General features: G+C 35.0%; 1 protein-coding gene across 1 annotated transcript; it reads left to right on the plus strand.

Moving 5' to 3' along the window:
• Positions 1–14: 14 nt before the first annotated feature.
• On the plus strand, positions 15–17,330 carry LOC127866601 (calcium-regulated heat-stable protein 1-like). Its single transcript, XM_052407257.1, has 4 exons — positions 15–176; positions 10,546–10,684; positions 12,428–12,550; positions 13,608–17,330. Exons 2-4 carry the CDS (start codon positions 10,551–10,553, stop codon positions 13,771–13,773), a joined length of 423 nt encoding a protein of 140 aa, XP_052263217.1. The 5' UTR covers positions 15–176; positions 10,546–10,550; the 3' UTR covers positions 13,774–17,330.
• Positions 17,331–20,550: the final 3,220 nt, after the last annotated feature.

Raw genomic sequence — 20,550 nt, forward strand, 5'->3', positions numbered from 1 at the left:
CGTATATCAAGTACACATGTAATAGATATTATATATTCATGAACATTTAATTGTGTATTTATTTCATCAAATTATGTAAATTGATAAATATTCAACAAATTGTTTTCTTTCAATACAAATTAACTAGCTAGCAGCTTATAGATTACAGAAATTCAACAGACTGTTGATAAAAGAAGGTATTTTGTAATTTTGAAACTTTATCTATTTATTTAATAATAATGTTAATTTCTTGAAAATGTTGCATTAATTTCAAGCGGTTATTTGGTAGTGTTTTTGTATAACATAAATTATATTTCAGCATGTGCGCTCTTCAGTTTTTCCCATCCCAGTCATTGTAAACAGGGTGGAGAAATGTGTTTCGATGGCTACTCACTTGTTAAGGCTGGGGTGTAGTATATAGACTGAATAGAGATAACCACAATATTGTTTCACTGAATAGAGATAACCACAATATTGTTTCATTTACTTTCTCAGAATAGACCTCATACCTATTGTTAAGCTATATAGCCAGATACACCGAACAGGTGATTCCTGTGAGTTGTAGATCTGTTGATTGTTATTCTTTACTATATTTTGTCAATAAGAATATTTATTGTTAACAATTAGAATTTTCGTACAATTCCCTGATATAGAGCGTCTCTTGATTATTTGTTAACATTAAGAATGTGGGCTTCTAAAATTAAGTATGAAACTCATTTGAATTTATTGTAAGGATTTGTTACTCTACAGATAAACTATAATTGTAAGTTAATACATACTATTTGATTGCATGTTTTAGCAAAGTTTTTCTGATTTTTTTAAATACTTATTTACTGATATTCACATACCAGCCAAGTTAGTCAAGCGTTTCCAAGTCAACCTCTTTAAAAAACTGCATACATACTGAGCAATTCATCTTTTCTTGAACCTCATCTAAACAAAGCCAAGGTTGATTTTTTTGTCCATGACAGTTGGAACTTTTGACTACAGACACAAAAAGCTGAAAAGGACTGAATCTTGTCAAATGTTTCCTCCTTTATGTGTTGTTCATATAGTGTTTCTTATTAACACGCAATTGTTTATTTATGAGTATTTTTCATGATAGAATGTCAGCTGACATTTTTTTCACAATAGTGTTTTTCCCAGGCCATTAAGCGTGGCGAAAAGCCACGCCGCCCTCCCGGATTGCCACGCTGCCCTTTTCAAAGGCAAATTTTACCCACGCGCTCTTTTTTTCAAAGGCAAATTTCGCCACGCGCCCTAATCGATTACATCTTTATTGCCTTACGATCTAACTTGGTCCGCAAAGTCAGCTTCCTTGATTGTCTGTGACGCTCCGACTGTGCTTGATTTACTCGAGAGACGTCAACGTCTAATCGACTATATTAATTGAGCAGATTTAATGTATAACAGTGCTCGATTTATAGGTAGGTCTTACTGACTGCTCCAAAGCTGTGAATTAGTCATGCGTGAATAACCCCGTGTCAGTATCAATCGATAATGCAGGATTCTGTGTTATACCAAGCACACTTTTCGCTCGGCAACGTGTATTCCTCCACGATAAAATCATTACTTCGGAGACTTTTGATGAAAAACTCTATGTTATTCTCGTGGCAATTGTGCATTGCATGCATTATTCAGTTAATCAAAACATATATTTTTACGCATAATTACATTTAAAATCACAATTTTCTTATTCTTTATCGTTTTCGTCTTTAGGATAATTAGATCTAATTATTGAAATAATTACTGAGACGTATACTAATTTAACAAAATGCGAATCGTGTATACGATTTAACGTTGCTATGCGCACCTGTCGCTTACATAATTTGACATTTTATCAACATGGCGGACTATACCAGTGCTCACACTGGCCTTCAGAAAATAATAGCCATAATTTTTTTCCTTAAAAAAATAATAGCCAAAACAGACGCGGACTTTTCGGCAAATCGGTACTGAAGGCAAACAGAAAAAAACAATCTATCTAATTTTATCTATGTTTTATTAAATGTATATCTATTAAATTTAAGTTATAATATATAATATATAAACAAGCATAATATCAGTGTGTCATTTTTTTATAAAATATTATCATGGCTTTACAATAAAGAATACAATCAAGGTTGTGGGTGTCACTGAACAAACCAGGTATCAGCTACAGTTACATACACATGAGAATAAAGGGCAGAGCCCCCACCCCACCCAGAGCCCTTACTAATTATACTTTTTTATTACAGTTTTTCCAATTGCAATTTCTGGTGAATACAATTCTAAATATTATAAACAACTCCTTCCGTATCAGGGTATGTGTATTCGTAATTCTATTTTTTTAAATTATGAACTTCGAAAATAAATCATAATCGACGACAAAAATACAGTATCCGAAAACGGCAATCCGAAAAATTGTACGCATTTTTCACATTAATGATTAAATAAAAGGTGCATATCGTTCGATTGCTTTATCTCTTATTACGACGTTGCCATCGGCCGCTATATTGTAGGCAGAGGCCAATATCAAATGTAAATGATTTATTCCAACAATAACACTTTCGCAGTGCCGATCATGTTTACATCAAATAACGTCACAGAGCATGATTTAAAATACACCACATCAGTGTAATTCCAAACACGTTTCGTTAAAATTAGCTGGCCATGGCATATGCCGGGACCCTTTGAATGGGGAAAAATTCGCAGCATTTTGACTAAAATTGGGGGATTTGTGTTGTTGCTGCTTTGCTAAAAATGCTTCAAATGGAGAAAAGAAGTGTTTTTCAGTATTATTTTTAACCAGGTTACCTGGTTAAAAATTGAAATCATTATCACTTTATCACACATCAAGAAATGTTAAAGCAGACGACAAACAGCGATAATTACGGGGATAATTCGTTGATGGGGATTTAATAATTATTACATCAAGCAATTTTCAACTGCGTGAAAAACAAAATCAGCCGAAAATATTCGCGGCGATTTTCAATAATGACAAATTATAATTGGCGAAAAATTAATAGATCTAACAGTTACCAATAATTGGTCAAGCACGGGGAGATTAAAGACGCTTTTTACAAAATATATCACTGCTGACTTTTAGAGGCAATTTTTTTTGGATGTAGGCGGATTAAATTATCGCCATTTTTTCTAGACAATTTTATGAAATAATAGCCAGTTGGATAAAATAATCGCCATTGGCGACAATGTCTGGCAGCAGCGTGAGCACTGCTATACAGAATTAAATTGTGACTCAGCAAAAATGGCAAATAACATCGTAAACGATCGAATTAACGATGGAGATTATACATTAAGAAGGTATTAATGAAATGTCTGTGATAATCAACGATGCATACAAATGTTTTAGATATCAACAACATTATTTATTTATTTGTTATCTACTCGCTGGATGTATGTCACGGAAACGAGTGTTTGCATATTGTTAGCGATCAATTTACTCGCAATGTTATTTTAAACATCTGTCGAGATTATTGTTAGAAAATGGGATAAGGCAAACATGGTTTCATTTATATGTTAGTGGATCTGTGTATAATAAGATTCATATGCATATATTGCTTTATTATGTTTGTCGTGCTGTACAGTTTATTGAAACAGCATGGAACTTAAATGTACATTACAAGGTAAATATATTAATATAAATCATAGTAAGTTAAATACATCTATTACCATTAAATTTGCTTGTTTATATGTTATTTTTTCCACAACTGCTTCTGTTGCGATTACATGTTTCCTGTAATTCAGGTATTCAGGAAACGTTTTTGCCCTTTTTTGCCTAAACTGCGCGCTAAAATGCCCTTTTTGAAAGTAATACGCCATGCCCCTTTGCCCTCCTGGGAAAAACACTACACAAGATATTCACCCAGAGAGAAAAATGATGAAGAAAGGCAAACATGAGTTTATTTAACAATATTTTTATACTATTATAATGATATACTATTTTAATATCAATATTCATAAATTTCACTCATAAATAATGAAACTTAATTCCTCTCAATCAAATAATGTACTTTTTGGAGAATCACTGTATTTATTCCATTTAGAGAAAGTAAATATTTTCATTATATATTTGTTTCTTTGTTTATTTTATTTCTGTTACAAAACTGTATTGTAACTCAAATCACAAGCAGATATTAGAATTTTGTTTATGCTAAGCTTGCTTACGAATTCATGGGATAAACATGAATCAAATCGCACATGGTTGTCAATTTGCTTTGACGACGCAGCAAAAATGTTCTGATACTGTATATACACCTATGTCATTCAGAAAATGCAACCAATTAAAAAACATTTACATTATTGGAGTAATTATTATTATTTTTATTTTTTTAAATAAATTTCTTTGTTCCTTCAGATACATGTAGGCTAGTTCGTCAGGAATGCTCAAAGGATGTCTTTTTTGTAAATAAGAAGAGAACTTGCATGAAAAGATCACCTTATTTATTGGATTCTTCCTATTGAAATTTATTAAATGGGCCTTCCAACAGATTTTGGCATGTATTGAAGCTTGTCATTAAATGCTTAAAATGCTTTATTTTGATAAATTTAAAAATTTGAACTAAAAATCTCCTGTCAAAAAAACAAGAATACAATTTAAAAAAGTAAAAAAAAGTAAACCTCAACAGGGCTCGAAACACTGACCCCTGGAGTCCTGGAGTAAAAAGCCTCCCGCCAAGACCACTCGACCATCCACGCTCATGTTTTGAGCGGATGTATTTTATAGCTATATAAGCAATCCTGGTAGTTTACCAAAATATCGTGTGCGTTGATACAACGCTTTATCTGTTGGACGGCCCCTTTAAATACGCCAAAAATTCAGACAAGCATGGAATGCATATGTTTTCCTGCAGCTGTTGTTGGTTTTCAGAAGCCATTAATATTTTAAATCTAGTTTCCTTGTGAACAATCAATAGACTTTCTGCAGCCAGTGTCAGTTTATGAGGCTTTGTGGCTTAGACTGCTTAGTGGAGACCCATTCCTGTTATTATAGCTTCCTGAAATTAAAAGCACCATATACTTTGAGGAAGGAATTGGAACCTATGCAAGATTTAAAAATTACAAAATAGAAATTGTGGGATTATGATCTTCAAACAGCAATTCTTGAAAATTACACGTAAAATACTGAAAACGAAGAATGAGTGGAACTAAATATTGTTGCCAGTTCTGTAAGAATTGTGTATCCTTTTAATTTGTATCTTTGTTTATTGTATGTATTCATTTTTCACACTTCTTCAAATCCTGTTATGAATCAAATAGAGGTAGGTATGAGATGTGCATGTTATGAGTATTGTGTACGGTCTTATATAACATATTGGATCAAATATAACAGTATACAGGGATCTGACAGGAAAAGTCTTATACATAAAGCTAATTTAAAGCATATTTAAACTAGAAGAAAGTGCAAATTCTATCGCCCCAAGACAACATATATGCAAATGTGGGTGATTCAGTGATGTATGAGCTCCATCAGTGTGGGGTCAGTAGCTATCAATAATAGCTGTTGTTTTGCAGTTTAACCCTTTCCCCCATAAAAAGCAACCTGAAAATGACTTCTGCACCCATCATAATACCACAACAGCCTGCGAGTCACTCGCAGTCTGTTGAGGTTGTTTGCTGGTTGCTGCTTATCAATATCTAAGAGTTGGAAATAAAGCATTTAAAATTTCAATTTAGTGTTAGTGGTATTTAATTAAATGTAACTTTCTAAGGGACTATGAATGCGTTAAAATACGTACATGTATCTAAGTGGTAAAGGGTTAATTTAGTCAGGGCTCGGCTGTGAGGGCGACATGGGCGATATATTCGCCCGGGACATAATTATGTCGCCCTTAAATTACACGAAGGAGATGTCGACTTCGCCTTCTTTTTTTACATGGACGTTTTTTTTTCTCAACTTTTCCATCTAAGAATTCTCTATTTTGACATGTCAAAGTCACCGATGACGCTTGTTATGTTATCAGTTTATTATCACAGCAAACAATCAACTGCTGTAAAAGCTTATCCAGGCAACTAGCATACATGGGCATTCACTACAAACAATAAAGGCTTAGATCAAACGATGAAAGCGAGTGTCATTTCGTCGACAGTTTTGATAGTTCTCTGTTCTGTAAGCGCTATTAGTACATGCCTTGCAGAACGCGCGCATTGTATATACATATGCAGTAGTTTACCTAAGCGATGAAATGACGTCGTTATAGACATGTATTTTTGCACAAAATAGTTTACACGCGCGACACATTCCGAACAGTAAAAAGGAATTCGATTTATTCTAGTATGTTCTACTGTTAACTTGTATTGTGTTTCAAAACTCTTAAACACTAATTATCCAGTCGTTGTACAATTTATTTTGTCAGACATTAATTCATAACCATTTAAACGGAAACTAACTCACCTGTGCATAGTGCTAATTTCCATGATTTTATAAATCCATACGTAAACAACTCTTATATCCCGCTTAGTGTATTATGTAAGTTAATGCATACAAATAAAAAAAATTGGTTAAAATATAGTGATCAATTGAATCAAAACACTTAAACTCGAAAAACAAAATGTTTACATTCTATCTAATATGTTCACATTAGTTCTTATTAAACAAGACACGTAGGCCAATAACGAATGTGAATAATCGTGTTGGTATTGACGTAGTGCACACAATCCAATACACCCTCGCTTTCCATGCGGATAACGTGACGTTTTAAACAGGGCCTTGGGTCAACACATTATACATGAACACGGTTTATTTGAAGCATGAATGTTTTTTATGTCGCGTTAACATTAAAATTTGGAAGTGTGTTTCGATAGAAAATCTATTTATGCATGAAATGCTCAATATCCATGAGGATTACACCTGCTTTTCATCATCAGTCTTAAGTAACTGGAAACGATTTTTTCGTGGATGAATATACCCGTAGGGACCGATTAGTGTGGTTTATTAAAGCCTGTATGTGACAGACGGCATGAGAACAGCTGGCATTTTGTCTGCTAATTAAAATAACAGTAGTAAAATGAGATTTCTAATTGGACGCAAGCTCTACTATATGTAATTATCATGTACATAATAATGTAAATAGGGTGTTGGATTGTCATGACAATATTAAAGTACTGTTTATTTTTATGATGCACATGGAAATCATAGGTTTTATTTGTATGAATTGATTTATGTGACTTAATATGTAAGGATTTATTGAATTTGAATTTGATTTTTTTTTTTCATTGATGATAGGCTTGGTGTAATGAGGGGTATAAAACAAGTGAAAATTTTATTTAACGCCCAACAGAAACCACTTCTCCTTTTAGTGGCCTCATTTCTCCCTAATATCAGCTCAGGGAGTAGTCACTTCTCCCTCAAGTTTGAACCTAGGCTGAGCCCTGTTAGTGGGCTTTGTTATACGGTCAACACTTACATATACATGTATGTTCTCCTCAGTGCTCTTCTCCATGATACATTGTAAATATTGGCCAATTACTTTTCAGACTGATTACAGCAAACGGATAATCATCATGGAAAGTGTACATTGTTGCATGATGGTTAAATTGATGTTTTTCATTTAGTTTGACCGGCTAGCTCAGTTGGTAGAGCGTACTTGAAATCTGAGGATTGCAGGTTTTATCAACAGCCCTGCCACATAACTAAATGTGTGGGCATTGGTCCTACAATTCTATTTATGGCCATTCTCCTCCTTCCTCTGATTCAATAAGAGCAGTGGTCAGTTATTGGGATTAATATTGAGACTGAGTTGGTTAACTGACAGACATGATACATTTACATTTAATACAGCATTAACACAACAAGAACACTCAAGCGTGTTTGTTGATATTTGTTAATGTTTTCCCCATATGAAGTATAATAAAAAAATACTGAATTAAATTAATACTATTAAAGGGGTTATGATCAATTGGTGTATTTAAGAATCTATAGATTATTGCAAGTTTAATATGCATGGGGAAGGATATTAACGTAATATTGTCTTCATTGTAAGAAGACATTAAAGCAGCACTTTATAGTATACAAATGCTGTCAAACATGCACTTAAAAACAATTTTAATTCTGTTACGTATACTCATATTTATAATGCTTAACGTTTCCCAATTTCATGGTTTATCGCGCTATTTTTCCCAGTTTCATGGTTTATCGAGCTAATTTTCCCAATCCAAATGGCACAGGCTGTAACAAATAAAAGCAAAAAAAATCACTGCACTTTTAAACATATTAAAACAAATTTTATCATTTATTGATGTGTCAAAACTCTATAGGTAATAGTTTAACATTTAATACAGTTTTTTGCTTAAGCACTATTTTTGGGTAAACACCATTTTTTATAAAATTGAAGACAAAACGTGCGATTGGCATACCTCATGACCTGCCCACTATTTTCCAAAATGTACATGGGGTATAAGATATGCATAGTATTTCAATTAAAACGTTCTTTTCGTTCTCTGTTTAGTCCTCCATAATTTTGCCTTGTATACGGTAAACATTGACCTTTCAAATAATGAATTATTATAATTAATAGAACAAACCAACCGATTTGAGATGACACTGTCACCTTAAATACTTACTGAAGTACTTTTTGGCATCTTATCAATATAAAATTAAAGGGTGAGAATTCCGCTTCTTTAAAAAAATGTTATTGCATGTTTGTTTTAATGTCTGATGCATCAGAATAAAAAGAATTTGGTATATATATTTTGGTACAGAACTCCATGTGTTTTGCTTAATTTACAAGAACTGAATATTAGGGATGCAAGAGGTTAACCGTTTAACCTACCGAAACGACCAGTAAACGGTTACATTTTCGGGAAAAGGTTAACCTGAAAAAAAAATTTAGTATGTTTTTTTTTTCTTGGAATAATGTTTTCTCTTTTTCATAATACAATTCATACGATTAAAAATTAAGTTTTGCGGGTGACATACTGCCAATTTGAAACTAGTAAAAACAACATGCCGCACCATCAATGGTAGAATATAATGTGTCAACAAACAATGCAATAAAGCAATATATCCTATCCTTTGTTATAACAAGCAGGGGGTACGTTTTGATAATTGGCACTGTTGTTTTGTTTAACTCGTGAAAATTTAACTAGAAAACTGCGTTGGTTGGGGACTATTAGCAAAGAGGCAATTGAGATAAATTCTCGCGATAAATTTCAATTGAGACATTGAATGGTTTATTTTGATATTTTGTTAACCAATATCCAACACTTGATTGCCCGCGAAAATATAGTATTTATAAGTAACAGTTTAATCAAGAATTGCATTCGTAGTCAAAATCTTGTCTTATTTGTTCTATCAGAAATTAAAATCATTGTTAGTAATTTACATCATCCACGATGCCACAACTACCGTCTGAGGCAAGTTTTATTTAAGAAAGCAAATAATTAAACTAGTTTAATAAATAATCATTAACAATAAAATTAAAACAGAATACACCAAGAAACACACCATTTGTGAGCGATACGACGCAAACGTAATGTACATGTAAGCGACCCAACCAAAAATAAGCTATTGACACAGGAAAATGAATATTGTGTAATTCTTTATTTTTTGCTCATATTCTTTTACGCAGGAAAAATAAAAACAATATATAGCAAACATTTACAAAATTATTAAAATAACATGTTATCAACGCAAGGGATCTGAAATTACTCCGTTTCTATAGAGAGTAGAGGTACGAGTGGTTTGACATTGTTTACGTATACTTTAACATTTTAACTACTTAAGGTGTTTCGGTTAACCCGTTAATAACCAGTTACGGCAAAAGGTTAACCGGTTAATGATTTTTGTAACCTCTTGCATCCCTACTGAATATACACTTCAATAAATATTTATTCCTAGACACTGAATGCAATCATTCAACGGTAGTGATTACCTGTCATTTCATATGAATCTTAGTTTCTGTCCTTTCTGTGGACAATCCATTTATTGATTGGAACTACAAAATTCTGGGAATTATTGCTGGATTTGTAATCATTAAGCTAATAAATTTCAAACAACCATTACTGTGACATTGCATTATAAATATCAACTCATGTCACACCAGAGGCCAAAGAAAATCAATGTTAATGCCTTTATTCATTTTGAGGAATAACAGTTACAATTATCAGAAAAGTCCAGAGACAAACCACCATCTTTTGAAGCAGTCATTATTATTTTAGTTTGTCAAACCCATATAATATACAAATGTATACGAGTCTCGCTCTGGGAAAACAGGGCTTAATGCATGATGGTAAAGTGTCATCCCAGATATGCCTGTGTAGTCCACACAGCCTAATCAGGGATAACACTTCCTTGTTTCATAGTATTTCTGATTATACACATTAGGAAGTCCAGTTAAGGCAGAAAGTGTCCTCCCTGATCTAGGATGACACGAAGCACATGCATTTAGCCCAATTTTCCCAGAGCAGGGCAAATAGTTTTTATAAAAAAAGATAGTGATCAGGCAATGATAGATGGTAATGATATAGGCCAATATGTAGTAATCTGGCATTCAAATTTCAAAGTAATGATAATCAGGAAATTATCTGCCTACTTGTGTTGCACAGGTTTCACTGGCTGTGTTTCAGAGAAGATGTCCACGGATCTCCCAGACCTCCAGGCAGCCAACAATGCCAAGATCTCAAGTGGAGATCCAGGCTCCCCATTGCACAATAAATTTCTCATCCCTAGCCCTGTACCCACAAGGAGGAATAGAACCTACTCAGCGTAAGTTCCATTGTATTTGTATGTCCCCGGTAGCAGTTGCACTGTCGTCCATCTTTCAGTCTGTCCATCTGGTATTCCGTTTCCGGAGTTTTTTTACGCAAAGCTTTCAGAGATTGAGCTGTTTTTTGGCATGTGAGTCTAGATGTACTGTATGTGGTATGTACATGTATGTGAGACTTACAGATGCAGTGTGAATTTCGTTTGGGCCCATTGATTTTTGGCGAAGTAATGGGCTTTGTGCATAATTTTTCTCTATACTAACAGTTTTGTTGAGTTTTTTTTACACAACACTTTCATATAATGAGGTTACTTTTGGTGTGTGTATCTACCTATATGACTTACAGATGTAGTATGAGTTGCGTTCCGGTCCACTGATTTTTGGCAAAGTTATGGGCCTTGCCGTTGGACCAATTTTCTCTTAAATAGCTGATGTGCAGCTTCAAAGCGCAGTAGAGGGCATTGTGTTTCACAAACAACACATGTCTTGTTTTTATATAACTGCATTTCAGTTGCTAACTTATTTTTTACAAATACATGTACATCATAGGTTTTATGGTTGTGCCACTATTATTATCCCCCGCAAAAGAAGATGGTATTGAATAGGCATTAGTCCGTCAGTACATCTGTCAGTCTGTCACAAAATTTGTTTGGCAGTAATATCAATTGAACAAATTTGCTTTTTTTTAGTTGTTTTCAGACAGTTGACAGCTTAAATATTGCTTTTTACAAGTTAATGAAAAAAAGAATAAGATGTTTCAGCAAGCAAAGTTTGACATGGCAACCGCTCCTTTGTTGTTTTTTCGTTGACTGCATTATGCTATAAGTCTCTTGAGAAAACTACTTCCACTTTTCTAAACTGATTAAATCAAAACTTAAAATATGTAGTGTAAATGTGCATAAATTTTGTACTCTTGAAAGCATTGAGTATGGCAGTTGCATAAAATGTTTTATGTTTGTGGTGAATACTTCTTTCTCATTTGTCAATGTAAATAAGTTGGAACTTCAAATATGTCATTATCAGAGAAGATGTGCATTTTTTCATCCTGTTGATCACAAATATAACTGTCAAAGTGGTGCCGGCATGATTATCAAGTTTGTGACAAAGCTATAGTTAAATTTCACCCTTCATGTTGCATGTATATTTCTTCATAAAGCATTTATTTGGTAGCAACTGCCAGTTTTACTAAATTAATATTGCATATAAATATAAAAAAAACCATAATGTAACAAAGAATTTGTATATATAAAAAATGCTTGCATTAATTGGAGGCAATCTGCTAAAGATTCCTCACACGCACAGTGTGTAGATTTATATCCACTAACTGTCAATATTTCCCTTGCTCAGAGCATGATTGGAGAAGTGAAATGGTGACAGAATTTGCTTTTTAATTGCTGTATGGACAATTTGAAAATAGAAATTTAGCCTCCCTCTGGGAAAACCCAGCTGAATTCATGAGCTGAAAGTGACTTCCCAGATTATCATTTGCAGTCTGCATACGCCAATCAGTGACAATACTTAATGTCTTTACATGCTTTTTTGCAAAGGAAACACTTCCTTTTAACAAAAAAAAAACTCAATGTGAATGTGTGTTCACTGATTAACCTGTGTGGACTACACAGGCTAATCTGGGATCACACATTTTACATGCATGTATTAAGGTTGGTTTTCTCAATGTGTTGCCCAATTACAAGCAAATTGGAGATTTGGCCGCCACATTTATAATTGGAAGTTTCTATTGACAGGTCTGAAAGAGCCATGAACAGTGAGAGCTATACAGGGAAGGTGAAGTCATTTTGTAGGAACAAAGGTCACGGCTTCATCGTTAATAGTGAAACACATGAACAAATATTTGTTCACATATCAGAGTATGTTTGTCTTTTTAATAAACAGTATTACATATTATGAATTAAATTATCTCCATCACTATAACGCATACAGGAATCACCATGGAAGTCTGTCTGCCTGTCCAAAGATGCAAACTTGTTTTTGAAAAGTTTGTGGCATCAATATTTAAAAATATTTATCAATATCATAATCAGTCTTTCTTCAAGGAAATTCATTCATACATGTATATTAAATGTGTATTTTTAAGCCAGTTAAACTTATTGTGAAAGTATAATGTTAAACCAAGTATGTATACTAAGGTTATTTGAGACACTGTCATTCCTCATTATGACCATTGTTTGCTAGGCTGGAATGTGGGAATTCTTCCTTATGAATCCTTAATGATGCCTTAACTTGTTCTGACTATTTGAATGATGAGTCTGAAAGCTTCCGTTGAGGGATAGATATTTTTGTTAAATCATCTTGGACTTGATATACATGTTTTGTGACAACGGTAACAGAGTATTGATTGGATAAAAGGGACTTATGTTTTTCCTGTATTTAAATTATAATTTACAATTTATTAATATTTTTTTGGAAGAATTTAAAATATTCCTTAATCAATAATAATATATGACAATACAATAGCAGTTACATAATGAATTAATCTTGGAGCTTTAAATCACATTTAAGGCAAATACATTAGTAAGCTGTTGTCTCGTATATAAATTCCCAGTATGGTTAATGCAAACCATTTTACAAATACAATTCATAGTTGATTAACATAATACATGTACTATCAATTTGTTAATATGAGCCATGCTCTGTGAAAAGGAGGTTTAATGCATGTGCCTAAAGTGCTGTCACAGATTAAGCTGTGCAGTCTGCACAGGCTTGGCAGGGACTACACTTTCCGCCTAAACTGGATTAAACGAAAAATACCATAAAAGCAGTAAGTGTCTTACCTGATAGCCTGTGCGGACTGCACAGGATTATCTGGGACGGCACTTTACCCACTTTCAATTAGCCCCATTTTCACCGAGCACAACCCGTATGCTTTGCTTGCAGACTACCACGATTGTATAATCCATTTTTCAGTATTGAAGGCGAATATGTCCCAAAGGAAGGTGATGACGTGACGTACAAACTGTGCCCACTGCCTTTCAACACCGCCAAGAAGCAGGCCGTGCATGTTAAAATCACCCATCTGGCCCCTGGCGTGTCCCACGAGACCTGGAGCTCCTTGGCTGATTCACCCCGATAGACTCCGAACGTTTGATACCTCACATTTGCATACTGAACTACATGTACACAACTTGGAATACTTGGAACAAAACCAATTATGCACTGTTTAATGGCATTTTTTCGTGGTACAGTAATGGAGCTTTTAATAATGCAATACGGGATTGTTCAAAGCTTTAATGCAGTTCGTAATTTTTGAAGGTGTATTTTACTTTAATTCATTATTGGTGTCCCAACATACTTTATTTTTATTTCATATCTCTTACATTATAAATTAATTTGAAAACAAATATGAGTACCATAAAACTGGACCATCTTAAATAGCACATACAGTTCATGTATGTACATATGCATGTTCTGCTATTGTAGGCTTCTGGACATATTTAGATGCTCAAACTCATATATGTCAAGCAAATCTCACAATTTTATTTTTTATAACATTTCTTAAGACTTGTTTGTTAATGGTTGAGCCTTGATGTTTTTTTTTAATCATTAAGTAACTAAAAATCAAAATACAATTCTTATACTATAGTTACATAAATAAATTGTTAAGTTATCAACTGGTTAGCAGATAAGATGTCGGCTTTTAACTAAATTAATGAATTAAATGTAATATCCAATAACTTGACACATTAAAACACAAATATATGTTTCATTTGTCAAAAAGTTATTGTGAAACATTTAAGCAGGCAGCTGTATTCATGTTTGTATGTATAAAAAGCAAATGTGTTTGCTGCAAGTTGTTAAAGATTATGTTATTGATACATGAAAACCAGGGTCACTGTTTTTTAGGTGCCACATTAAGGCATAATATAATATTTTTGTTTGAGTGACCATATTTGTTAACCATTTTGTTATACCCCCATTACTGGTAATGGGGGCTATATAGGAGTCACTTTGTCGGTCTGTCTCGAAATTTCATCCGATCTTCACCAAACTTGGTCACAAGTTGTATCTAGATGATGTCTAGGTCAAGTTTGAATATGGGTCATGCCAGGTCAAAAACTAGGTCACGGGGTCACTTAATTTGTGTTTTAAACCGAAAGTTTGTCCGGACCATGACTGTGTCATTTATTGTTAGATTTAAAAATAACTTGGTACATTTGTTCACCATCATGGGACGGTGTGTTGTGTGAAAAAAAGTGTGTTGATATCTCCAATGTCAAGGTCACACTTGGAGTTTAAAGGTCAAATGCTTGTCTGGGCCATAACTTTGTCATTCATGGTGAGATTTTAAAATCATTTGGAAAATTTGTTCACCATCATTGGACGGTGTGTCGGGCGAAAGAATTACGTTGATATCTCCAAGGTCAAGGTCACACTTTGAGTTCAAAGATCATAAATTAGCTTGCCCGGGCCATAACTATGTCATTCATTGTAAGATTTTAAAATCATTTGGCACATTTGTTCACAATCATTGGACGGTGTGTTGCGTGAAAGAATGACGTAGATATCTTCAAGGTCAAGGTCACACTTTGAGTTCAAAGGTCAAAAATGGCAATAAATGAGCTTGTCCGGGCCATAACTATGTTGTTCATTGTGATAATTTAAAATCATTTGGCACATGTGTTCACCATCATTGAACAGTGTCGCGCGAAAGAATTACGTCTATAGTTCCAAGGTCAAGGTCACACTTTGAGTTCAAAGGTCAAAAATTGCCATAAATGAGCTTGTCCGGGCCATAACTATGTCGTTAATTGTGAGATTTTAAATCATTTGGCACATTTGTTCACCATCATTGGACGGTGTGTCGCGAGAAAGAATTGCGTTGATATCTCCAAGGTCAAGGTCACAAAAATGGCCATAAATGATCTTGTCTGGACCATAACTATGTCATACATTGTGAGATTTTAAAATGACTCTGTACATTAATTTTGTTCACAGTCATTGGACTGCAGTCATTCAAGAGTTCAAAGGTCAAAATGGCTATAAATGATAATGGCATAATAATTCTTCAAAATTGCCATAAATTAGATTCTCTTGTTTTGTGAAGACAGCATGCAAATAGTCTGTGTCAATGCGGCAAGTGGGGGTATACATCACGTCTGGGACAAAGCTCTAGTTTTAAATGAGCAACACTGGCCATTTTATGTAAAGTGTAAAAGAGAATTTGTAAATTGCTTTGACATTAACCCATAGTGACTTTGTTTATTACATGTACCGGTATTAGGAGTTATAATGTTTGTTCTTTTAATCACTTTCATGATTGATTCTTGAATGTTTTGATGAAATGAGTGAGTGAGAACCATATTTTGCATGCACAGTACTCTTAATTATGTGTGTTCTGGAAAATGTGGACTTAATTCATGTATGTAAAATGTCGTCCCAGATTAGCCTTTGCAGTCCATAGTGGTATCCTGCTAAAGCATTAATCTGTTCTGTTGCTTAGATTCATTCACACCAGTGATACATTTGGGCCCTTCTCTGAGAAAAAGGTGGTTTAATGCCTGTGCTTAAAGTTCCATCCCAGATTAGATCAGGGACGACACTTTCCCTTTTTATGGTATTCTTCATCTAAAGCAGGTCTCTTCTTAGCAAAAATCCAGTTTAGGTGGAAAGTGTCGTCCCTGATTAGCCTGTGGAGACTGCACAGGCTAATCTGGGACGGCACTGTACACACCTGCATTCAACCCCATTTTCAAAGAGCACAGCCCATTTATGTAGTCTATATTGTTAATATTACAACTTTCTTCAACATAATGATAGCAATCTCTCTGTGCACACATTAGTTGAGAGGTAATGGATCTGATCAGTAATGATTGACATCCCCATTATGACAAATATTAATTACTGTATTAGCATCAGGGCAGTGATGCTGGTATTTATAGAGCTCCTAATGGAAATATTAACTTCTACTGGTCTTAGAGAGAGAAATTCTCACTAATATTTTCAAAGTGAAAATCCATAATCTATATTGATAAAATTGTTAAATGCTAAACCTCTAAGCAATATTTGCCAGTTTAAAATAGTTGTATGTATGAAACAACCACAGCCATTAGGCAAGAAAATTTATGAAAAAGGGTCCATTTTACAGCTCTTTGCAGATATTTTCAGGTAGTTAAATGAGTGCTATCTTTTAATAAAAGAGTGCTTCTTTGAGATGATTACTTAACATAAGCTGACTTATTCTTTATTTGAATAGGATAGTAAACTTTGTGTAGATTAGATAGTGTAAATGTCTTGATACAACATAACCAAGAAAATACTGTCCTAGATTATTTGTGTATTCCAAATTGATTATTAAACACAGAAATGTGTGACAAAATCTATCTTATAAACAAGTTTATTGCTCTTAATTACGTGCAAAAGACTACATGTTCTTGTTTTAAAGCAAATAAATAGTAAAAATGCAAACAAAAATGTCATATATTGAATATGGTTTAGTTGGATATGTATATGTTAGGATTGTGTCTAAAATGTGAGCTATCAATTAATCATTCATTATTATATATGTACGGACAATTTTTGTAATGATGTGCCACAAGTAGTATACAGTAAGATTGTCTGATTTGTTCTTTAGCCATTTTATCTTCATGGCATGTGACACACTAGATACTCAATACATTAGTTGCAAACTTGCATCATGAGTTGATATATATTTTTTATCTCTGTCCAACCAAGTACCGGGTATTGGTCTGATTGATTTTTCATAACATCTATTGAACAGTAAGGCAAGCCTGTAAAATATCTAAAACATTTCATTGACCAAACAATAAAAAACAAGAAATGTGTCCACAGGACACAGATGCCCCCATCTGTAACTTTGTCACTACATAAAAGTATAACTGTGTAAACTGCTTGGTAGAAGTTATTAGCTTTTTTCAAATCCTAAACGCAGATTTCGAACCTAAACGCGGACCCTTAGTTCAAGGTCAAGGTCATAGGGGTCAAAATTTGTGTGCGTATGGAAAGGCCTTGTCCATATACACATGCATGCCAAATATGAAATTGCTATCTGAAGCGACATAGAAGTTATGAGCATTTTTAGAAATCTAAACGCAAAGTGTGACGGACAGACGAACGGACAGTCCGATCACTATATGCCCTCCTTAGGGGGCATAAAAATGTCTTAGAATATCAAAATAAATCAGAAAGTCACATAAACTAGAGAGCGGACAACATGCTTAATCCTTGAAATGCACTAAGTGACCCCGTGACCTAGTTTTTGACCCGGCATGACCCATATTCGAACTTGACCTAGATATTGTCTTAATACAACTTCTTACCAAGTTTAGTAAAGATCAGATGAAAACTACTTCAATTAGAGAGCGGACACCATGCTAAATCCTTGAAATGCACTAAGTGACCCAGTGACCTAGTTTTTGACCCAGCATGACCCATATTCGAACTTGACCTAGATATTGTCTTGATACAACTTCTGACCAAGTTTAGTAAAGATCAGATGAAAACTACTTCAATTAGAGAGCGGACACCATGCTAAATCCTTGAAATGCACTAAGTGACCCGTGACCTAGTTTTTGATCCGGCATGACCCATATTCGAACTTGACCTTGATATTGTCTGGATACAACTTCTGACCAAGTTTGGTAAAGATCGGATGAAAACTATTTGAATTAGAGAGCGGACACAAAGTGTGACCGACCGACTGACTGACCGTCCGACCGACAGTGCGAAAACTATATACCCCCTGTTCTTGGAAATGGGGGCATAAAAATAATTAATGTATTCATATAAGAAAACAAAAAATGAACTTACCATCTTGATCATGTTCATTTTGAAACCCAAATGCTTACTAAGTTTAGAGTAAAACATCATACACAAGTGTAAAATACTAGTTATTACATATATTCTGAAAACTTACTTGAAGCAAATATTATTGATTTGCTAAGGAAGGTATATGCCCAGTTATTTCGTTTAACAAGATTTAAATTTGGTGGCAATGACTGGGCTCCTCTTGCCATGACATGGCAGTTCACACTAATTCTAGGCTACTATGGCCATGGCATGGCAATTCACAGTGATTCTATGCTCCTCTTGCCATGGTATGGTAGTTCACAAAGATCCTACTCTCCTCTGGGCATGACATGGCAGCTCACTATGATTCTATGCTCCTCTGGCCATGACATGGCAGTTTACAAATAAATGAGTCTACTCTGGCCATGACATGGCAGTTCACAATCATTTTATGCTCCTCTGGCGATGACGTGTTAGTTCACAATCATTATTTGCTCCTCTGGCAATGGCATGGCAGTTCATAATGATCCTACTCTCCTCTGGCCATGACATGGTAATTCACAATGAAATGAGACTACTCTGGCCTCGACATGGCAGTTAACAATCATTCTATGCTCCTCTGGCCATGTCATGGCAGTTTACAATAAATCTAAACTACTCTGGCCATGACATGGCAGTTGACAATCATTCTAAGCTCCTCAGGCCATGGCACGGCAGTTCACACTGAAATGAGACTACTCTGGCCATGACATGACAGTTCACAATCATTCTATGCTCCTCTGGCCATGACATGGAGGTTCACGCTGAAATGAGACAACTCTGGCCATGACAATGCAGTTCACAATGAAATGAGACTATGACATGGTAGTTCACAATCATTCTATGCTCCTCTAGCCATAACATGTCAGTTCACAATCATTCTATGCTCCTCTGACCATGACATGTCAGTACACAATCATTTTATGCTCCTCTGGCCATGGCTGGGCAGTTCAAAATGAAATGAGACTACTCTGGCCATGACATGGCAGTTCACAATCATTTTATGCTCCTCTGGCCATGGCTGGCATGGCAGTTTACTATGAATCTAGACTCCTCTGACCATGACATGGTAGTTCACAATGAATCTAAATACTCTGGCCATGACATGGCTGTTGACAATCATTCTATGCTCCTCTGGCCATGGCATTGCAGTTCACACTGAAGTGAGACTACTCTGGCCATGACAAGACAGTTCACAATGAAATAAAACTACTCTTGCGAATGCCATGACATGGCAGTTCACCATCATTCTATGCTCCTCTGGCCAGGAATCACAATGAATCTAAACCACTCTGACCATGACATGGCAGTTGACAAGGATTATACGATCCTCTGGCCATGACATGGCAGTTCACCATCATTTTATACTCCTCTTGTCATGGCATGGTAGTTCACAATGAATCTAAACCACCCTGACCATGACATGGCAGTTGACAAGGATTATATGCTCTTCTGGCCATGACATGGGAGTTTACAATGAAATGAGACTACTCTGGCCATAACATGATAGTTCACAATCTTTCTTGCTCCTCTGGCCATGGCATGGTAGTTCACAATTAGTCTAAACTACTCTGGCCATGACATGGCAGTTGACAAGGATTATATGCTCGTTTGGCCATGACATGGAAGTTCACAATTGAATGAGACTACACTGGCCATGACATGGCAGTTGACAAGGATTATATGCTCGTTTGGCCATGACATGGAAGTTCACAATTGAATGAGACTACACTGGCCATGACATGGCAGTTCACCATCATTCTATGCTCCTCTGGCCATGACATGGGAGTTGACAAGGATTATATGCTCCTCTTGCAATGACATGGCAGTTCACAATCAATTCTATGCTCCTTTGGCCATGGCATGGCAGTTTACAATTAAATGATGCTACTCTGGCCATGACAATGCAGTTCACAATCATTCTAAGTTCCTCTGGCCAAGACATGGACGTTAACAATGAAATGAGACTACTCTGGCCATGACATTGCAGTTCACAAGGATTCTAGGCTCATCTGGCCATGGCCGCCATGGCAGTTTACAATTAAATGAGTCTACTCTGGCCATG

This window comes from Dreissena polymorpha, chromosome 2, assembly GCF_020536995.1.
Source record: "Dreissena polymorpha isolate Duluth1 chromosome 2, UMN_Dpol_1.0, whole genome shotgun sequence".
Taxonomy (NCBI): domain Eukaryota; kingdom Metazoa; phylum Mollusca; class Bivalvia; order Myida; family Dreissenidae; genus Dreissena; species Dreissena polymorpha.